This window comes from Salpingoeca rosetta (genome assembly GCF_000188695.1).
Source record: "Salpingoeca rosetta unplaced genomic scaffold supercont1.5, whole genome shotgun sequence".
NCBI lineage: Eukaryota > Choanoflagellata > Craspedida > Salpingoecidae > Salpingoeca > Salpingoeca rosetta.
The window spans coordinates 1,387,136-1,408,036 of NW_004754929.1; the positions used below are offsets into that span (position 1 = coordinate 1,387,136).

Genomic DNA, 20,901 nt, shown 5'->3' on the forward strand with positions numbered 1-20,901 from the left:
GTTTATGCTGTCGTGACGACCACGCCATATCCACGACGCTGCCACGTCCTTCACACACACCGCTAATTCACAACACTGTTGCTTGCTTGGCCGCGCACACTCATTCACCCACAACAACAGCCAGCCAGGTGACAGATACGACGACATCACATCAGCGAGTCGCAGCTATGCTGGATTTGTTTACCATCTTCACTCAGGGAGGCCTGGTGCTCTGGTGCTTCCAGGTACCATCTCAAGCGCGCGCGCGCGCGCGCGTGTGTGTGTGTGTGTGTGTGTGTGTGTGTGTGTGTGTGTGTGTGTGTGTGTGTGTGTGTGCGTGCGTGCGTGTGTGCGTGCGTGTGTGCGTGTGTGCGTGTGTGCGTGCGTGCGTGTGTGCGTGTGTGCGTGTGTGTGTGTCTGCAGCAAACTGTGTTTGAAGGTGTGGCGGTGTAAGTTTCTTGCTGGCTAGCTCGGCTGTTTGATTCAGCTTCAACGGCGTGCATGCACATGCGTTGTCACCCTTTAACTCCCACGCACACACACACACACGACTCCCAAGGGTCCGGGATTCTTGAGTGGCGACCCAATCAACGGGTTCATTCAGGACGTGCTGGTGGAGGGCCGCGGTGCCACTGCTGATTCCTACACCGTGCAGAACTACAACATCAAGTACCGCATCGACGCCAACAACAACTTGGTCTTTGCGGTGGGTCTCATATGCGCGCGCGTGTGTGCTTGTGTGTGTGTGTGTGTGTGTGTGTGTGTGTGTGTGTGTGTGTGTGTGTGTGTGTGCGTGTGCGCGTGTGTGTGTGTGCGTGATCACTTGTTTGTGTTGTTGTATTTCGGGCTGTGAGGCTGTCCACTTGATGTGCGGTTGTGTGTGCATGTGTGCACTCGCCCTGCGTGACTACACCTGTGTTGCCTGTTCATCGCTTCTGCCTGCTTTTTTGTTTGCCACTCCAATGTGACGTGGCATTGTCTCGCGTGCTGTGCTTCATTCATGCCATAGGCGGTTTACAACAAGTCCGTCGAGAGTGAGAGCGGGTACATCGACAACCTACTGAACGTCGTCAAGAAGGACTTTGTCACACGATTTCAAGGTGGGATACCGCTGTCTCGTGATGTTCGTGTGCATGCACCGCCAGCTGCCAGTCGGCAGCAGCATCCTGGCTACAACCCCCTTTGTACACACACCAGCATTTCCTTCACATCTGCGCCTTCCCACTCACCCATGCATCCACTATGTTTGCCCTCACACACACACACACACACACACACTCTCTCTCTCTCTCTCACTCACACACACACACACACACACTCTCTCTCCTTCTTGGTGATTGTTGCACCAATTCCCCCTGACCCCCGCGCTGTGCAGACGAGTTGCAGCAGGGCACCATTACGGGGCTTGATTACACCAACGTGTTCCAAAAGGCATTGGGAAAGGCGCAGCAAGACTACGCCGAGGAGGTAAGCACAGACCAACGAGGCGGCGGTCAACGGGGCCGGTAACAATAAGCACCGTTGCTGACACCTCCCTTGCTTGGTTGCAGTCCGTAGTCTCGTCCTCACCCTTGTGTATTGTCATCCTTCACACGTGCACACGCACATCCACGAACACACCCATCCACTCATACATGTTCACCAACACGCGCTGCCATTGCCAGACGTCGCGCGGGATGCGCACGTTTGAGGAGACAGAGCGCTTTGCACACACAGCCAAGGGCTCCAACCTCACACGCAAAGGTGTGCACTGCCGCACTCTGGCGTTACACGATACGTCACATGTGTGCTGTGGATATGGTTTGATCACTGCTCACGCGGACACATGTGTGTGTGCGTATGTGTGTGTGTGTTTGTGTGCGTATGTGTGCGTGCGTGTGCGTGCACAGCACGTGAGCAGCTGCGAAAGGAGCGGCAGCAGGCGCGTGGCGGGAGTCACGGAGAGGACGAGCTGTCGAGTGGCGAGGGCGACGATGATGACGGCAGCAGCGGTGGGGACGAGGACACGACGACAGGCGGTGACGCAACCAAGACCGGCAGTGGCAATGGTCCCGCCGTTTCTGCAGAGGAACAGCGCAGACGCCGCGCACTCGCACTCAAGGTGCCCGCTCGTGTGCGTGTGCGTGCGTGTATTTGTGTGTGTTTGTGTGAGTGTGTGTGTGTGTGCGTGTGTGTTTGCGTGTGTGTGTGTGTGTGTGTGTGTGTTTGTGTGTGTGTGTGTGTGTGTGTTCGCGTGTGTGTTTGTGCACCATCGTTTCGTGGTTTTGGTGGCTACATGGCTGCATCCCGTTTGTGTGATGTTCATGTCGCTAACGCCCCCCTCCCTCCGTATGCATGCCTTCTCCTTGTCAGAACAAAGGCGTGCGGGGCCGTCGCTCCGGCGGTGGAAAGAAGCCGCGATCAGCGGCGCAGCAGCCATCATCATCATCGTCGTCGTCACCAGCCAACCCGCCGCCCCGCAGCCGCGTCAGCACACGCGTCGAGCCAACAAAGGTGAGGGGTGTGGTGTGCGTGCGTGAGCGACTGCGTGTTGCAAGGTTCTGTGCACGTGAGTTGTGCGTTGACGAGGTTGCACCCGCGCGAATATTAGCGACACCACATTCACCCCATCCTCCCTCAACGAACGTCCATCCAATCCATGTGCGCTCCCTGCCTCTCCTCCCCCCTGCCGTACGTTCCTCGCCTCCTGTTCTCCATCATCACCAGCACACGCAGCTGAGCTACTGCGACCCCGACGATCGGCCCGAGGCAGCAGACGCCATCAGCGCCGACGACATCGCCGAGGCCGTCAGTTCCCTGCACTTGCTGCTCCAATCTCGCTCGCATGGTTGTGCGTGGCTGCGTGTGGACGCGTGTTGAGTCCTCTGCGAACCCGCTTGTGCTTCCAATACGTGACCACCACCACCAAAATCGTCACTAGTCACCACGATTAATCACCACCACAACCACCTCCTCCCCCCCCCCACAACCACCTCCTCCTCCGCCTCTGGTGTTGCGGGTGCAGAAGCGGCAGGCTGCGCGGATGGCGGAGGGCGTGCAGGACGTCGACTTTGGCTTTGACGCCGACGAGGAGCTGCTTGGGCAGGAGGACGGCGATGACGACGGCAACGCAGCCAACGCCTCCGCCTCAACAACAACAGGCAGCCTCTTTACCCTCTTCAGGAAGTGAGCGCGCTGGTTGCTGGGGTCTGCGTGTGTCATGCGTGTGTGTCAACGTTGGTTCTGTTCGTTCAGGTTCTCACCACTCTTTGTGTATGTGTGTGTGTGTGCGTGCGTGTGTGTGCAGGATCACGGGCACGTCGGAGATGACGAAGGAAAACGTCCAGCCCATCCTCGATCAGGTTCGACGCGCGCGCGCGCGCGTGTGTGTGTGTGTGTTTGTACGCCGCTGCAAGCTTTGCACTCGTCTTACTACTATTCTTGCTCAACCACACATCTCTCGTATCATTAGTTCACATGCCATGTCAATGTTGTCACCATTATCGACAACAGATGCAGCAGCACCTGATGGCGAAGAACGTGGCAGCAGACGTTGCTGCAAAGGTGTGAACCACACACGCACATGTGCACACACATGCACGCACACATGTACACATTCACACACACGTGCTCGTACAGAGCACACTATTCGTACATTTGGGTATGTGTGGCTTGTTCTGTTTTTTGCCAGTTGCTCGCTCCTGCGCAGCATTTGTTGCTCCTCATTCCATGCACTCACGCGCCCACCGTTTCCATGGTTCCTCGCGCTTTTCCAAACACAACATTGCCGCAACCATAATGCGTGTGTGTGTGTGTGTGTGTGTGCTGCAGCTGTGCGCGTCTGTGGGGGAGAAGCTTGTGGGGCGCACCAAGGGCACCTTCACCACCATCAAGTCTGTTGTGAAGCAGGCCCTTGAGGAGTCGCTCACGCAGATTCTGTCGCCCAAGCGCCAGATTGACATCTTGCGGGACGTGCGTGCGGCGCAGCAGGAGGGGCGGCCCTTCAGCATGGTCTTCTGCGGCGTCAACGGTCAGATCCCACAGCGCCACCGTCATCATCATTACGGCTTCATGGTGGTGGAGGCGGCTATGGCGGTGGTGGCGGTGGTAGTGGTGTGAAGTGAGCCTGAAGTCTTCATATTTCGTCTTACAAACGCCTGCATGCTCACACACACACACACACACACACACACACACACACACACACACACACACACACACACACACACACACACACACACACACACACACACACACACAATGCGACTCACGCCCGGATGCTCGTTACATTACGCAGGCGTTGGCAAGTCGACAAACTTGTCGAAGATTGCGTTTTGGCTGCTGAGCAACAACATGCGGGTGATGATTGCGGCGTGCGACACATTCCGCTCCGGCGCCGTCGAGCAGGTCAGAAGCACACATACACACGTGTGCGTAGCGTGGCCGCCCTCTCATGTTGTGTGTGTGTGTGTGCGTGTGTGCGTGTGTGTGTTGTCGTGAATGTTTGCCTCCTCCTCCTTGGCTGGCAGTAGAGGCTGCCAGACCACAATGCACGACTGCGCTCGTTTCCCCCTCCCTCACTCTGTTCTCACCACCACACCCTCCTCACTCCGCCCCCCCCCCTCCTTGCCTCCATTCCATCAGCTGCGCACGCACTGCCGCAAGCTCCGGACGATGCTGGACGACACGGACGATGCCCACCCGCGCGTGGTTGTGTACGACCGCGGGTACGGCAGGAACGACGCCGAGGTCGCGGCAGACGCCATCCGCATCGGTCAGCACGCATGCTTTCTTTGCCCGTTGCGTTGTGTTGTGTTGTGTTGTGTTGTGTTGTGTTGTGTTGTGTTGTGTTGTGTTGTGTTGTGTTGTGTTGTGTTGTGTTGTGTTGTGTTGTGTTGTGTTGTGTTGTGTTGTGTTGTGTTGTGTTGTGTTGTGTTGTGTTGTGTTGTGTTGTGTTGTGTTTGCGCGCCGGTGCTTGCAAATTGCGATGCTGTGTGTTGTGACGTCATTCCAGCACCTCATATTGAATGACACCGTTCTCTCTCAAACCCCGTCCCATCCATCCATCCATCCATCCATCCCTCCATCCATCCATCCATCCATCCATCCATCCATCCATCCATCCATCCATCCATCCATCCATCCATCCATCCATCCATCCATCCATCCATCCATCCCCTCTTGTCTCACAGCCAAATCGGAGAAGTATGATGTGGTGCTGATTGACACCGCCGGCCGCATGCAGGACAACGCCCCGCTCATGCGCTCCCTCACACAGGTGCAGAGAGTGTGTATGCCTGTGTGTATGTGCATGCGTACGTGTGTGTGTGTATGTATGTATGTATGTAATGTATGTATGTATGTATGTATGTATGTATGTATGTATGTATGTATGTATGTATGTATGTATGTATGTATGTATGTATGTATGTATGTATGTATGTGTCATCGTTTCTGTTTCAAGTTTATTGCTGAACGTATTGCCTTCTTGTTTGTTGGAGCTCCCATCCCCTCACACCACGCACACACACACACATTACACGCGCACACGCACATACACATCCATACACACACATTGTACATTTGCTTCCTCTGGTCAATCAGCTGATTCGAACGAACAAGCCGGATCTCGTCCTCTTCGTCGGTGAGGCGCTCGTCGGTAATGAGGCCGTCGATCAGCTGACAAAGTTCAACCGGGTGCGTCACCTGCACATCCCCTCACCTGCTCACGACACAATCATGCTTGAACACGACCTTTCACAATCACAGTCACCTCATACCTTCACACTCACCCCGCCCCTCCTCACCTCTCATGACACGTCCCCCAGGCGCTGCAAGACTACTCTGAGGAGCGCAATCCGCGCGTGATTGACGGCATTCTTCTCACAAAGTTCGACACTGTTGACGACAAGGTGGGGACTCGCATCTGCTCAGTGGTGGTGGTGGTGGTGGTGGTGGTGGTGGTGGTGGTGGTGGTGGTGGTGGTGGTGGTGGTGGTGGTGGTGCCATCGCGCTTGCCGTTGGGATAACGACACGCAACCTTTACACAGCACGCTCACCACGTGTTCACACACACACACATACACACATACACATACACACACACACACGCACACACACACGCACACACACACACACACACACACACACACACACACACACACACACACACAATAATGGCTGGCAGGTTGGGTCGTCCATCTCCATGACATACATCACGGGCCAGCCCATCGTGTTTGTGGGAACGGGACAGCACTACTTTGACCTCCGCAAACTCAACGTCAAGTCTGTCGTGTCGGCGCTCCTCAAGCCAGTGCAGAAGTGAAATGTGGAGGAAAGGAGTAGCAGGCGGAGCGCCTTGCAACGAGACGCTCACCGTTGCCTGCATGAAATGCGTGCGTGTGCAGCATGCATGCAAGCATAAGCATGCAAGAACCCTCCCCATCTCCTCTTGTTGTTTGTGTTTGAGGGTTTGTGATACGGCGTGAAAGAACCATAAACCAGAGCAGCTGTACTGGTGCAAACGGTTAGAGACGAGGAAAGCAACGACGCAACACAAGAAAGGAAGGAGAGGCCAGGCGAGAGAAGCATAACAGCTGTTGCGTGTACATCAAGGATGGCCGTCGAAGTAAGAGAAAGACGCCTTGCATGAGGGTGCTTGTGTCTGTATGTGTATGTTCGTGTGTGGAGTCCAAAGCGCTGGCATGTGCGTGCGAGATGGGATGATGCAAAACACCACGTGTCTCCTCCCATAGCGCCTGCTTGCGTGGAGAGGCGCACACACATCGGCAGACGCATCAACACATAATGGACAAGAAACACATGCGCACGGCAAAGGGTAAAGAAAAGGGGGAGGGGGTGGAAGCATGGCAGCGGAGGGGGTAAGTGGGCCTAAGAACGAAGGAAACGAAGACAACGAAAAGATATGCAAGTGGGGTTGAATGGGCCGCAGGAGTGGCACAAGAAGAAGGACGAGAGAAAGTGGCGTGGTGATGCTGTAGAGGAGGGGGTGCACGGAGCGTGTGCCGAGCCACGCAAAGGATATGCATGCATGGTGCGAGGGGGCCGAAACGAAGACACATTGGGAGGTGGTGGTCGTGTTTGCACAAGCGGCCGGTGTGTGGGGAAGGGGCGCTGGGGATTACGATGCCTTGGCGTGTTGCATGATCCATTTCAATGTGATGTCTGGAACATGAAAACACAAAAAGAAGAGGCGGGAATGTCGGTAGCGGTTGTGAGTACGCGCGCAAACAAGGATATGTGTGTGTGTGTGTGTGTGTGTGTGTGCTGCGGCGAGGGCACGAAGAAGAGCCGAGAAATAACAACAACAACAACAACAACAACAGCAGCAACAACAGCAGCAGCAGCAGCAGCAGCAACAGGCGGCTGTTGCCACTGCAGAAGACCCAAGCTGCTGAAGTGCACGCACCGAGGTTGACTTTGCTCTTGCAGGAGATGCTGTAACAGCACACCTCCCGGTCTTGGATGTCCTTCAGGCCACTGCTCGGTTAACGGGATGAGGGGACACGGTGAGGAGGGAGAAGGAAGAAGAGAGCGAGAGAGAGAATGCAAGGGAATACGAGGTGAGCGCACAGCACACAAGTACACAGAAAGGTATGTACACGCACAAGAAAACGAACAGACAGGCAAACACACTCACGCACGCACAAACACACACATATACCCACGCACACAAACACACGCATACCCACGCACAAACACACAAACACACACACATATACACACACGTACAGGGCCTGGATGAGCTCATCGGCTTGGAGCGCCTTTGGCAGGTCGTTCTTGTTGCCGAGCACAAGAACAGGGATGCCGGCAAGGTGCGGCTTCTCGAGCAGGCTCTTCAGCTCCTGCTTGGATGCCTCAAGCTTCTCTGTGTCGGCGGAGTCAACCATGTACCTGTCAACATTGGCAGCAATCGAGAAGAAGAAGAAGCAGCCACGTGAGTCGAGAGGGCCATCATGAATGAGGTCCAAAGGGCAGCACAGAGCACACAAGTGGGGTAGCAAGACGTCCTCAAGTGATAAATACAAGCACACACACACATGGCCACACACACACACACACACACACACACACACACACACACACACACACACACATGGCACACACACACACACACATAACACACATACACACACACACGCACACACACACGCATACACACATAGACACTCGCGCTCGTGCATGTGCTTACAAGATGACTTGGACTCCTCTGCAGTACCGCTCCCACATGCTGCGGAACCTGGGCTGGCCACCGATATCCCACAGCTGCCAAGCAGGCACGCAAGCGGAAAGACAGGCAGGTTATTGAGAAAACCGCAACCATTGTACGCAGGGCCTATTCTATTCGACAGAGCGATCAGGACACTGCAGCCTTCATCGTTCACAGCGCTGTCATGTTTGGGTCTTCCTCACCTTGATTGTGACGTTGCCTTTTGTCACCTTCCTCATGTTGAACCCAACAGTTGGCAGCATGTCCTCGTTGTACTTGCCAGACTGCAAAGCGGACGTGAAGAAGCACGCGTTAACATAAGCGCCATCATGTGCGCAGCAATGTAGGTGCTTGCTTGCTTGCACACATGCAGCATACACGCATGCATACAAACGCGCACACCCACAGATGCACACACATGCGCGCGCACGCACACACACGCACACAACTGCTGGGCTTACCGCGATGACGTCCACAAAAGTTGATTTGCCAGAGTTCTGCAAGCCAACCAAGGTCAGCTCCATCTCCTCCTTCCAAAACAGGCTCTTGAGCCAGTCTAAAGCACACACGCACACATGCATCCACAATAGGTGGTCGACAGACAGTCAGCGCTGTGCTCGGCATTCCTGCTCACTTCTCACTTCATCCTATAAGCCGCGCAGACAGACACAGAAACACACACACAGGCACACACGCACACAGGCACACACGCACACAGGCACACACACCATCGCTGATTAAAACTCACCGATGAACCGGTCGAACCACTCAAACATGGCTGTGTGTTGTGTCTGCGTGGGGGGGGGTGTTCAAAGCCGCAACAGCAGGGGCAGCAGCAGGAGCAGCAGCTGGCTGTGTGTTGTCTGGAGGTTGAGTCTCAGCTCAGGGTGAGCGACGGTCACTCGCTGTCTTCTCTTCTCCAAAACCTTGTGTTTGCAGCGTTGGCTTCTTTTGATTGATTGTGGGTGCGCAAAACAGCTCGCAAATGAGTCAACAAATATACGATTCGCTGCGCTTGGCTTGAACCGTGCGATTAGTGCGCACTGAAATTTTACAACCGTCGCTATCCACCAGATGACGGCGCTGCACGAATTCAAACAACACAACACCACACACACACACACACACACACACACACACACACACACACGCCACACACACACACACACACACACACACACATCATGGCCAACCCTTGGCAGTCGGACACGTATGACTTTGCATTCGACCTTGGCAGCTCGGATCGCTTGCTGACGCTGGCGCAGGGCACGGGCCACCTCTCTCATGCGGTGCGTTGATGAAGCGAGCGGTAGTTTGTGCCCTTGTGGTTTGTGGTGGCTGCTGTTGCAGCGCCGGCAGCAACACCATGCAGCCTTTTTCGTGCGCTCACTGGCAAGCGTGACCGTTACGTTGTTGTTGTTGGCTTGCAGGAGGTGGAAGATGCGCTTGCGGGGCAGCCGGGAACAGCGCAGAGCAGAAGACAGGCTGAGCATCCATCATTGGAGATGATTGAAAAGACGGAGAGACACCTCCAATTGTTGGAGCGGCTCCACACTGCAAAGTTAGAAGCTGCGCACCAGGAGAACAGCTCTCGCTTTGCTCGCCTTCTCTCCCCAGAAGCCCTCGGTGCGTGCGTGCGTGCGTGTGTGCGTATGTGTGTGTGCGTGTGTGTGTGTGTGTGTGTGTGTGGAGGTGTGTGATGTGTGCAAGTGTGTGCAAGTGTGTGAGTGTGTGGTTGTTGTTATATATGTGTGTGTGCTGTTGAGAGCTGCGGAGGTTGCGCAGAGTCGCAGCTCATCCTTCCTCGGCCTTCCTCATCCTCTTCGCTTTCCCAAAACGCACACACACACACACCCTCTCTTTCTTCCAGAGGGCATGCAAGGGAAGGTTGATTCGCTGTCGGAACACCTGAGCATGCTTGTATCGAGGAAAGACGCCATTCGCACCAAGCTCGCGAAACAACCCAGCAACTTCATCGACCTCCCCGTACACCTCCACCAGTGAGTAGACATCCTCCTTGTGCGCGCGTGTGTGTATGTGTATGCGTGTGCATGTGTGTGTGTGTGTGTGTGTTTGCACACTCACACCACATCCCTTGAAACACGCGCGCGCACACATGCGCATGCAGGGCCATGATTGACCTTGCCAAGTCCATCCTGAGAGACCTGCACCACTTTCGCCAAACGCTCGCCCAAGTCCAAGCTGCCATGTCCTTTCCCGTCAGTGACACTGTCAAGGTAGCATAAATGTGGTCTGACGCATCCCACCATCTCGCATGTGTTCGTACCTCCCCACGCCAAATATACAGGCACACACACACACACTCACACGCACACGCACTCACACACACACGCACTCACACACACGCACTCACACACACACATACACACACATACACACATACACACACACACGCTCACGCACTCACACCTCGTCCCATCCCCCCTTTCCCTGACCTGTGGTGGTGTCAGCAACTTGAGAGCAGGCTGTCCCGCGGGCAGGAGGAGACAATGGCGCAGCTGAACGCGCTGTTGCCGCGCTTGCTGCACCTCAGTAGCCAACACCAATGACCTATTTCCGCCACTTCCACCCTCACCCGAACACACACAATCCGCACAGCAACCACCAGCAGCAGCGGCAGTATTGCTGTGTTCTTGCTTCCATCTTGTGTTGCCTTGTTTAATCATGCCTATTCGTTTATTAATCGACTACCTATGCCTGTGAGCCACATCCCCTGCTTTCACATCTGAATGCGCATGTTGGCATGCACACTGAGACCCCTCACCGAGCAGTCCACACTGCACGTAAATGAAGAAATGCACATGCAAGCGCTGACACTTCTACAGTCGTGATGTAATGTGCAACACACAATTGGACACAAGCACACACACACACACACACACACATCCATCCATCCATCCACATCCACATGCACATCCAAACACACAAGCACACACGCACATGCATGTCACGTCCATGGGAGGAAAAGGGCGTGCAGGGCAGTCCCCATGACGGCATATGCAAGCGACACGCGCAGCCACACACTTCCTTGCCACCACGCACCCGTGCGAAACACATGGGCGCCAAACCAGTACAACAGCGGCGAGGCAGAGGCGAGCAGGCGCGTGGACACTTGCACGTGCATGGTGAGCAGCGCAAAGAGCGACAGAAAGGCGTGGTACACGGCAACAACAAACACCCGCCCATCCCCAAACCCGCCAGCGGTCGCATTGCAATGAGCACGAGTGCGGGGCGGACGCGTGATTGCAGGTGTTGTCGTTGTCGCCATCATCGTTGTGCGATTGTGGCCCTGTTGTGTCTGGCGTTTGCGCGCACCGTGGTGATGGTGCTGTGAATGCACGCGTGCGTGTGCTTGGACGGCTGAAGCTGGAGCTGTTGCTGGTGGCGATGTGTCTGTTGTTGCAGCTGCCGCGGTTACTTGTGGCGCTGGCGACTTCTGATGGCGTGCGTGGCGGAGCAGCGAGGCCAGGGGCACCATGGCGTCCGTGATGCAATCACCCACGGGCCCGCGAAGAGCGAGGGTGGATAAATGCTCCGGTTTCAACCGCACGTGCGTCCACACGGCAGCGACAGATGCAACCATCACAGGTGCAGCAAGCACAAAGTTGGGAAGCTGTGATGTGTGCGTGTGTGTGATGTGAAGTGTGTGTGTGTGTGTTGATGTGGAACGGGAAAAGGCGCTGGCAGTGGATAGGAGGGAAGGAGTGGGTGTATGCGCGTCCCAAAAGTGAATACCCATCACCCCCAAACACACACACACACACACACACACACCCATCACCCCCAAACACACACACACACACACACACACACACATACACACACAAGTAGCAGCATGGGCGTGCTCACTTGCGCTGCCTGGTACTGTTGGAGGAAGCCGACGTGCCAGTAATGATGTTGAATGTACCCGTAGATGGAAGGAATGGTGCTGTTGCACCATGGTGGTGGCGGATCATATGCAACAGTTGTGTGACCATCATCACCCGTGCGGTCGATGCAGAACACAGTGTAGGCGTATGCCTGGAACGCAATGAAGGGAGCAACGATGATCGCTACCCCGAAACATGCACGGGCCAGCGCTCGCGGGATTGACGAGGACGTGCACAGCGCAAAGTGGACAACGAAGCCTAAACGGAGTACATAACAGCAGCAGCAGCAGCAGACACACGCACGCACGAGAAAGCTGTCGGGTCAGGAGGAGTTGGACAAGAAGCGTTGTGGCAGGAGGGGTTGATGGGGTGTGCGTGTGGTGTGCGTTAGGTGTTGTGTGGCGAGTGGCTCTTTGTATCCACATTCATCAAAGTGAAACTGGCAGGTGCATCTAGACGCACCTGCAGTGACAACGCCGTTGGACCGCATGCACGTTGCCAGTGCGAAGAGAATGCTTGCAGGCAGCAGCCTGAGCAGCACAGCAGATGACGCCGGGGTCTTGGGAGGTGTCTCGACCACTGTGTGGCCTTGATCCTCGCCGTAGACATCGTCACAGTAAAAGTTGCCTCTGAACAGCCAATACAGTGCAGAGAAGACGAGCAGCGCAAAGATGGACTCTGTGTAGGCTGCGCCAAAGAATGGCAGCGCCGGATTTACAGCGAACAACATCGCAGCAACACGCGCATCCCTCTCGTTGCCCATCACCTGTCGCACATGTGTGTGTGTGTGAGTGAGTGTGTGTGTGTGTGTGTGTGTGAGTGCATGCGTGTGTGCGTGAGTGTGTGAGTGCATGCGTGCGTGAGTGAGTGAGTGAGTGCGTGAGTGAGTGAGTGAGTGAGTGTGTACGTCAGTCTACAAATGCATGCGCGCTTTTACATGGGTGAGTGTCTGCATGCATTGACGCTGTTGTGGTTGTGGCTGCTTTCTTGTGTGTCTGCGTGCGTGAGTCCAGAGCCATGACACGCTGCACTGTCTTCTTCATTGGGAACCTCACCTCGCGTGTGAGCTTGAACAACATGGCAGTGGCAAGGAAGAATGCAACCGCGTTGGCCGCCTCAATGCTGGCTGCTGCCCAGCACCGGCAAGACGGCATCCCTCGCGCCCACGAGCCAATCGCTGCGAGACCAGGGAAGAACGCAAAGTTCTGCACCAGAAGCCATGCGACACACACACACACACGCACACACATACACATACACATTATAAAGACAGTGAGGCGGTGTGATTCAAAGCAGTAGCGGCGTGGATGCCGCTGCGAGAGAATGCGCGTGGTGCTTGTGGTTGACAAGGTATTGAAAGACATGTTGGTACTGTGGGTGCATTGTCCACACCTGCTCATGTTGATAGCCGTGGCACGCAATGTTGGCAAAGTACACGCCATCCCATGTGGCGAGCCTGTTCCAAGCACATGCCAACACACGTAAGATCCGAGCAACACGCCACTGTGCTGCGGCAGCAAGAAGTGTTGCATGACCACAAGTATCCGTGTGAACACACACCACATCCGCACACACGTCCACACATCCACACGTCCACACATCCACACACACACGTCCACACACACACACACACACACATTCGCACACACATACACACGCACACACACGTCCACACACACACACACACACACATTCGCACACACACACACACACGCACACATGTAACCATCAACATCAACGCACGCTTGCACGATGGACGGGCAGTGAAAGGTGTCGTTGTCGGCTGCTTCATTGTCATACTGGAAGAAGATGTCAAGGGAGGTGTCATAGGGATCAAACCAGCTCGCACACAGCCAACTGCAGCCCAACAACACCAACCTCGCTCCAAACGCAACCGCAACTGTCTCCTCCATCCATCCCATTCCCCGCCGTGCACTGGCTACTGCTGTTGTTTTGTTTGTTTGTTGTTTTGTGTTGTGTCAATTGCGAAATTTCATGGATATTTTCAGCAACTTCTCTTTCACGTGTGGATGGTGCGAGCTGTGTAACTGCTGCTGTTTGCGTGGCATGGCATGGTGGTGGTGCTGTGTGTGGTGGTGTGGGTGGCGCACACCTCTGCTTTGCTGTGCTGTGCTGTGCTGTGCTGTGCTGTGCTTGCGTTGGTTTGATTCACTTTCCTTGCTTGCTTCGCATCCACGACAACCCGCATTCACCTCGCTCACATCACGCGCACTCCAGGTTCAGGAGCACAACGAGTACAACGACATCATGACAAGTGTGGCGGATAAGCTGAAGAAATTTGGCCTCAACGACTCCAAGGTCGTCGAGGTCGAGAAGAACAAGGTCACCACGAACGCCCTCCTCTCGTTCCTCGAGAAGGTGTGTATTTGGTGTGTTGTGGTGTGTTTGTGTGCAGAAGCTTGTATCACCTCGGAGCAGCGCGTGCGTGTACACACACGTGTTCGCAAGTGCTTCTATGTTTGCCTTGGCATCTCTGGATTGTCACATGCCCAACATCGACTCACGCACGCACGCACACACACACACACACATGCACACACACACACATGCACACACACGCACGCACACACACCTACGCACACACACACACACATGCACACACGCACACTCCCTCACTCCCTCACTCCCTCACACAACGCGCACACACACACACACTCGCTCACTCCATTCACCCCCACAGTATGGCAAGGATGAGCTGGACTCCGGTCATGCCACGCTTCTGTTCACTCTGGCCTCCTTGCTGCCCAAGAGCAAGTTCATGACAGAGGAGTACATCAACAAGCTCTACGACGCAATCACGTATGGTACCACGCACAGAAAGAGAGATAGTGTGTGTATGTGTGTTGGTGAGAGAGTGAGAGAGTTTGTGTATGTGCATGTTAACATGTGTCCTTCCGTTCCGGCAGCGACATTGAACAAGGCTGCCCCTTCGACCACCATCATTCGCGCCCATTCGCTCGCTCTTCTCATGTTACTTTGTGCGTTCCTTGTCCTTCTACGCTTGCGGATGTTGCAGGAACAACCAGATTACCATGAGGCCGCAGCTTGATGGTGAGCAGCTGCGCTCAAGCTTCCGTCTTCCCACATGCCTCCTTGATCTTGCTCCATTTTGCCTCCCTCTCCCCTCCTCTCCCTCACTGCCATATTGCGGCACCACCCCCACAAGCCTGCAACACAACGAAACGCCAGTGTCTTCAGCTCTCACCCCTCACTTTGCTCCGCGTTGCTTGGCTTCCCTCTGCTTCCCTTTGCTTCCCTTGGTTTTGGATGCCCTGTGCAGCTGCCCTTGCGTTTTTCCGCGGCTGCCGCGGTGACATGAGCGGATTTGAGTCTGCGTGCGGCATTGGCATCACTGTCACCGCCGAGGACATCACCGCTGCGGTGAAGAAGGTGATTGATGACAACCTGCCGGAGCTCAAGAAGCAGCGCTACCGCTTCCCGATTGGCAAGCTCATGGGTAAGCAGCCGCCAGCGAAAGGTTGTGTGGGGTTTGGGATGGCGATTGCGTGGTGGTCGAGAATGGTGCACGTATGCATGCATGCAAGTGGCACAAGGCGTGCAAGTCGTGCATCAGTATGAACTGCACACACGCGCGCGCACACACGCACACACGCGCGCGCACACACCGCACATTACGCACTGTGCGCGCACCCGGCTTACCCAACGCGCTCACTCAAGCACACACGTTCATACACACACACATGCGCATGTGTTGGGCAAAGGTGGCGTGCGTGCGCTGCAGCCATGGGCGGACCAGAAGGCGGTGAAGGCCGAGGTTGACGCGCAGGTGCTGGCAGTGCTGGGCCCCAAGACAGAGGAGGACATGAAGAAGCCTGTCAAGACGAAGGTGAAGGATAAGAAGCCAAAGGCCGAGAAGAAGAAGAAGGACGAGCTCGCCGACACGCCCGAGGAAGTGACGTTCAAGGGCGCCGCAGCCAAGTTCCACAGCGTGGGCGAGAACGACCAGACGGACGGGTATGTGCTGACGCCCAACACGGTACGGCTGCTGAAGGAGCACTACGACGCTGTCGGCGGCAAGGTGCACACGCGTTTCCCGCCCGAACCAAACGGTATCCTCCACATTGGCCACGCAAAGGCCATCACCTTCAACTTTGCATACGCCCGCGACCGCGGTGGCAACTGCTATCTCAGGTGTGTGTGTGTGTGTATGTGTGTGTATGTGTGTGTGTATGTGTGTGTATGTGTGAATGTCTAAGGGGGGGGGTGTTCTGTTACTTGTGGCGTAGTTGTGACGTGTGCTCACTGCTGTGACAAAATCATCTGGGATTGCCAGGTATGATGACACCAACCCTGAGGCCGAGGACGAGGAGTTTTTCCGGGGCATTCTTCGCGATGTCACGTGGCTCGGACACACCCCCTTCAAAATCACACACTCCTCCGGTAAGGGCCGCACACACATGAACATGCACACGCACATACATACATGCATGCACGCACGCACGCACGCACGCACGCACACACACACACTCTCTCTCTCTATCTGTGCAACGGGTGCTCATGCGTGCCTGACCATGCTTGTGGTGCGCAGACTACTTCGACGAGCTGTACGCGGCCGCTGTTGAGCTGATCAAGCGCGACAAGGCATACGTCTGCCACCAGCAGGCCGAGGAGGTGTGTGCGTGGCTGTTGGTACTCCTGTTGATACTGCTGGGGGGTTGGGGTGGTGTGGTGAAGAGGCCGAACTTCGTGCGTGTGCGTGTGCGTATTTGTGTGTGTCGCTTCCGCCACAACCAAGACACTGACGGCCAAGTATTGTACCTTTTGTCTGCTCAATGTTTGCCCACGTGTGTGGCGTGTGTGGCGTGTGCAGCTGAAAGGGTATGCAGACCGGAAGGAGTCACCGTGGCGGGACCGGCCGATTTCCGAGTCGCTGCAGCTGTTTGAAGACATGCGCCGCGGCCTCATTGACGAGGGCAAGGCAACACTCCGCATGAAGCACATCATGGAGGTGAGACATCTTCACGCACACATCCACATCCACATCCACACACACACACACACACACACACACACACACACACACACACACACATCTACATCCACACATCCACATCCACATTTACATGCACATCCACATGCATACGCACACACACATAAGCTGTGCGTGGTATTGGAGGGAGGTTGAGACTTCACTGGTGATGTTGCTGTTGTTGTTGTGTGTATGATGGCAATGTGTGTTTGTTTGTTGACGCCGCTGTCAATGCTCACGTGCGCCTGCATGGCACCCTATCATGTGCACACAATCTCCACTGCCACCACGACCCAACAGGACGGCAAGATTGATCCTGTTGCGTACCGCATCAAGTTCACGCCGCACCCGCGCACGGGCGACAAGTGGTGCATCTACCCGACCTACGACTTCACCCACTGCCTCTGCGATTCGCTGGAGAACATCACGTGCGAGCACTTGTGCCGCTGACAAAGCGAGGGAGGGGAGGGAAGAGGATGTTTGCCTCGTCTTTGCGTCTTGGCAACGAAGTACTCGTGCAATTGTTGCTGTTGCTGTTGTTGCCTCTGTTGCCTTTGCTGCTTGCGTTGCTCAGGTCTCACTCATCGCTGTTTTGACATATGTACGTGTGTGTGTGTGTGTGTGTGCCAGGCACTCGCTGTGCACGAAGGAGTTCCAGAACCGCCGCTCGTCTTACTACTGGCTCTGCAACGCCCTCGACTGGTACTGCCCAGTCCAGGTCAGTACTTGTGTGCGCGTGTGTATCTTTGTGCGTATCTGTGTTTGTTTGAGTGTGTGTTTTGGCTTTGATTTCTTCGTCTGCGTGTTTCACCACACCCTTGTCACTGCCACTCACGCCCTGGCTGTGCGTTGTTGTATTGTGACGTGTGCAGTGGGAGTACGGCCGGCTGAACCTGTCGTACGCGCTCGTGTCCAAGCGCAAGATTGGCAAGCTGATTGCCTCTGGCATTGTGCGCGGCTGGGACGATCCTCGCCTCTTCACCCTCGCCGCCCTCAGGTTGGAGCTGTGGGTGTGGGGGGGGGGGCGGGTCTGTGCCTGTGTGTGTGTTCTTTGTGTTTCGGTGTGTGTTCTCTGCATTGCTTTATCTCACCTGCTGCAACGGCGTTGCGCCGTCACTGCCTCGCCCAGGCGCCGCGGGTTCCCTCCCGCCGCCATCACGGACTTTTGCAACAAAGTCGGCGTCACAGAGAGCCAGTCGCTGGTGCGTTTACATATGACGTGCTGCCTACCATTGCTGAACCATCTCGTGTTGTTGTTGTTGTTGTTGTTGTTGTTGTCGTCGTCGTCGTTGTTGTTGTTGTCGTTGTCGTTGTTGTCGTTGTCGTTGTTGTTGTTGTTGTTGTTGTTGTTGTTGTTGTTGTTGTTGTTGTTGTTGTTGTTGTTGTTGTTGTTGTGGAAGACCATTGCACTGCACTCCGTATCTGCATCGGCGCTGTCGTTTGCGTCATCGTCATCATCATCATCAACAACAACAACAACAAATCACGGTGTCTAACCGCATTCACACACACACACTCACCGCCACGACCTTGTTTGTTTGCGGTGCTGTCTGCAGACGCACCCTGCGCTGCTTGAGGCGTGCGTGCGCGACCTGCTGAACAAGACGGCGCGCCGCGTCATGGCTGTGCTGGACCCAATCAAGGTGACGATTGAGGGCGACTGCGTCCCGTCAGAGGTGGCCATGCAGAACAACCCTCTTGACGAGGCCGCGGGCACGCACACCGTGCACATGTGCAACGTCGTCTACATTGACCGGGACGACTTCTCAGAGAACCCGCCAAAGGGTGCGTTGGATGTTTGGTGTGTGCGGTGTGTGGTGTGTTTGTGGGTCTGCGTGAGTTGGCTTCTCCTTCATGCCTTGATGCCGCTTGGCTGCAAACACGCGCACGTACTCTTGACACTTGCACGCTGACCTGGTTCCCCATGTGATGTGCAGGGTACAAGCGGCTGACGCCCGAGCAGCCGGTTGGCCTCAAGGGCGCCGGCCTCGTGCTCTCGCTCAAGTCTGTGAAGAAGGACACGGACGGCAACGTCACAGAGCTCGTTGTCAGTGCAGAGCCCGCCACAAAGGAGAACAAGCCAAAGGTACGCATGTATGTGCGCGTCTGTGTGTGTATGTGTGTGTGTGTGTCAGCGTGTGAGTATCTTGGCGTGATGACTCTTTTGTTGTCTGCGCGAGTACCCGTGAGACGCTGCGCTGCGTACATCGAGTGCACTGCACCCCGCTTCCTCACACACTCACTCACGCAATCTTTCACCCACTGCTGAATCTGTGCGCAGGCATTTATCCACTGGGTGTCGTCGGCGTCGCCGGATGTGGAGCCCCGCCGCGCCCAGGTCCTCGTCTTCCACCAGCTGTACGTACACACACACACACGCACACACGCACACACACACACGCACACACACATGTGCGGTTGTTGGCAAGTCCATGCTAAAAGGACAATGTTCTGGCTGCGTGCGCGTGTTTCGACAGTAGCACACATAATCACGCACGTTAACGCACATGTTCACCCCCATCCATGCACTGCTGCACGTTCAGGTTCAAGACAGAGAACCCGCAGGAGGGTGGCAACATGATGAAGAACGTCAACGAGGTGCGCGGACATCGGCACCACATGCAACTGCCATCTCCCTGCACCTCGCGCGTGCCCAGTTGTGTGTGTGTGTGTGTGTGTGTGTGTGTGTGTGTGTGTTGTTCCGACGGCCACTTTGCCTTTCACTCACTTGTGCACGTGCTCATTCCATGTCCAGAACTCGCTCGACGTCTTTGACGCCATGATCGACGAGGGCGTTAACAGTGAGTGTGTTTGTGTGCGTGAGAGTGTGTATGTGAGTGAGTGTCTGCGTGTCTGTCTGGGTCTGTGTCTGTCTCTGTGAGTGAGCGGATATGCTCGTGCAAGCTAGCAGCGCGTGCATGTCTCAACACTGAACATCGTGCCTTGTCTCACACACTTGTGCACACTTCCGTGCGCCATGCCCACCACCCACGACCACGACTTCCATGGCAGACCTGACGCCCGGCACCGTGTACCAGTTTGAGCGCATCGGCTACTTTGCTGTCGACACCGAGACAAAGAAGGACCAGGTTTGTGTGTGCGCGTGTCTGTGTGTGTGTGTGTGTGTGTGTGTGTGTGTGTGTGTGTGTGTGTGTGTGTGTGTCTTGTGTGTGTGTGTGCGTGTGTGGCGTGCGTGTGTGTGTAACTCATTAGCCCACTGATCGTGTGCTGCTTGCCACAGATTGTGTTCAACCGCACCGTTGCCCTGCGTGAGGACTCTGGCAAGAAGAAGACAAAGTGAGGCGGCAGCAACGCATGAGCAGAGAAACGACGACGATGGACGCCAGCAGCAACTGATGCTTCTGTGCATGGAATTGGTGTTGATTGTTGTGTCTCTGTTCGCTGTCTTCACCTCCTTTGCCTTGTGCCTTGTCCTTTCCCCTTCCTTTTTCTCTCTCCCTCTCTTTCTCCATTTGCTGGTGCTTGCTTGGAATAGCACTTGTCTGTGTTGTGGTTTGTGTGCTGTATTGCTCGAAAAGTAGACGTTTGTACTCGCCCCTTCCTCCTTGCACAGCAAGCGCTATGTAACATGACGGCCACTGAATGGGCCGGAAGGGTGCATCATGCACAGTAACAGGAACGACACACACACACACACACACACACACACACACACACACACACACACACACACACACACACACACACACACACACACACACACACACACACACACACACAGAATCATTTATGGCTTCTTGCCCCTTTGCCAAGGAAGCACTCCTTCTCCGTCATGAACCGCACACCCACGT

General features: G+C 55.3%; 6 protein-coding genes across 7 annotated transcripts in view; 3 read left to right on the top strand and 3 right to left on the bottom strand.

Annotated features, from left to right (window-relative positions):
- The first annotated feature begins 12 nt into the window (after positions 1–12).
- PTSG_02368 (uncharacterized protein) lies at positions 13–6,472 on the top strand. Its single transcript, XM_004996799.1, has 18 exons — positions 13–224; positions 539–685; positions 989–1,079; positions 1,355–1,446; positions 1,644–1,722; positions 1,869–2,080; positions 2,332–2,472; positions 2,686–2,766; positions 2,984–3,144; positions 3,266–3,320; positions 3,472–3,522; positions 3,790–3,988; positions 4,256–4,365; positions 4,603–4,732; positions 5,151–5,236; positions 5,563–5,655; positions 5,787–5,870; positions 6,146–6,472. Exons 1-18 carry the CDS (start codon positions 168–170, stop codon positions 6,281–6,283), a joined length of 2,007 nt encoding a protein of 668 aa, XP_004996856.1. The 5' UTR covers positions 13–167; the 3' UTR covers positions 6,284–6,472.
- On the bottom strand, positions 6,417–9,218 carry PTSG_02369 (ADP-ribosylation factor family protein). Its single transcript, XM_004996800.1, has 7 exons — positions 8,937–9,218; positions 8,650–8,744; positions 8,392–8,472; positions 8,171–8,244; positions 7,711–7,872; positions 7,388–7,458; positions 6,417–7,143 (listed from the first exon to the last, which is right to left on the bottom strand). Exons 1-7 carry the CDS (start codon positions 8,962–8,964, stop codon positions 7,100–7,102), a joined length of 555 nt encoding a protein of 184 aa, XP_004996857.1. The 5' UTR covers positions 8,965–9,218; the 3' UTR covers positions 6,417–7,099.
- Positions 9,219–9,372: 154 nt separating this feature from the next.
- PTSG_11873 (uncharacterized protein) lies at positions 9,373–10,434 on the top strand (the record flags this gene model as incomplete). The annotated part of the gene is made up of 4 exons (XM_004996801.1): positions 9,373–9,477; positions 9,619–9,814; positions 10,059–10,188; positions 10,317–10,434. 4 exons carry the CDS (start codon positions 9,373–9,375, stop codon positions 10,432–10,434), a joined length of 549 nt encoding a protein of 182 aa, XP_004996858.1.
- A 722-nt stretch (positions 10,435–11,156) lies between these two features.
- On the bottom strand, positions 11,157–13,643 carry PTSG_02370 (uncharacterized protein; the record flags this gene model as incomplete). The annotated part of the gene is made up of 8 exons (XM_004996802.1): positions 11,157–11,507; positions 11,760–11,822; positions 12,059–12,336; positions 12,541–12,608; positions 12,714–12,844; positions 13,134–13,283; positions 13,471–13,534; positions 13,639–13,643. The coding sequence occupies 8 exons, from the start codon at positions 13,641–13,643 to the stop codon at positions 11,157–11,159; spliced, it is 1,110 nt and encodes a 369-aa protein (XP_004996859.1).
- Positions 13,644–14,015: 372 nt separating this feature from the next.
- Positions 14,016–20,646, top strand: PTSG_02371 (glutaminyl-tRNA synthetase-PA). Its single transcript, XM_004996803.1, has 20 exons — positions 14,016–14,111; positions 14,317–14,457; positions 14,780–14,898; positions 15,116–15,150; positions 15,380–15,556; positions 15,822–16,251; positions 16,394–16,500; positions 16,649–16,731; positions 16,931–17,068; positions 17,390–17,517; positions 17,720–17,807; positions 17,962–18,086; positions 18,219–18,291; positions 18,646–18,874; positions 19,027–19,175; positions 19,371–19,447; positions 19,633–19,687; positions 19,845–19,890; positions 20,102–20,178; positions 20,331–20,646. Exons 1-20 carry the CDS (start codon positions 14,109–14,111, stop codon positions 20,388–20,390), a joined length of 2,340 nt encoding a protein of 779 aa, XP_004996860.1. The 5' UTR covers positions 14,016–14,108; the 3' UTR covers positions 20,391–20,646.
- A 157-nt stretch (positions 20,647–20,803) lies between these two features.
- PTSG_02372 overlaps positions 20,804–20,901 on the bottom strand; it is a 2,253-nt gene continuing 2,155 nt past the window's right edge. For both annotated transcript variants that reach the window (XM_004996805.1, XM_004996804.1), the window contains one exon: positions 20,804–20,901. This exon is cut by the window's right edge and continues 175 nt beyond it. In XM_004996805.1, coding sequence (XP_004996862.1) covers positions 20,834–20,901 — 68 coding nt within the window. In that variant the 3' untranslated portion in view covers positions 20,804–20,833.

Coding starts and splice junctions, on each gene's coding strand:
- PTSG_02368 (XM_004996799.1), top strand. CDS start 168: ATGCTGGATTTGTTTACCATCTTCACTCAGGGAGGCCTGGTGCTCTGG. Junction 225..538: donor TGGTGCTCTGGTGCTTCCAG/GTACCATCTCAA, acceptor ACGACTCCCAAG/GGTCCGGGATTCTTGAGTGG. Junction 1,723..1,868: donor CTCCAACCTCACACGCAAAG/GTGTGCACTGCC, acceptor GTGCGTGCACAG/CACGTGAGCAGCTGCGAAAG.
- PTSG_02369 (XM_004996800.1), bottom strand. CDS start 8,964: ATGTTTGAGTGGTTCGACCGGTTCATCG. Junction 8,473..8,649: donor CTTTTGTGGACGTCATCGCG/GTAAGCCCAGCA, acceptor TCCGCTTTGCAG/TCTGGCAAGTACAACGAGGA. Junction 7,459..7,710: donor GATGAGCTCATCCAGGCCCT/GTACGTGTGTGT, acceptor TTAACCGAGCAG/TGGCCTGAAGGACATCCAAG.
- PTSG_02371 (XM_004996803.1), top strand. Junction 19,176..19,370: donor CAAAGGAGAACAAGCCAAAG/GTACGCATGTAT, acceptor ATCTGTGCGCAG/GCATTTATCCACTGGGTGTC. Junction 19,448..19,632: donor GTCCTCGTCTTCCACCAGCT/GTACGTACACAC, acceptor CTGCACGTTCAG/GTTCAAGACAGAGAACCCGC.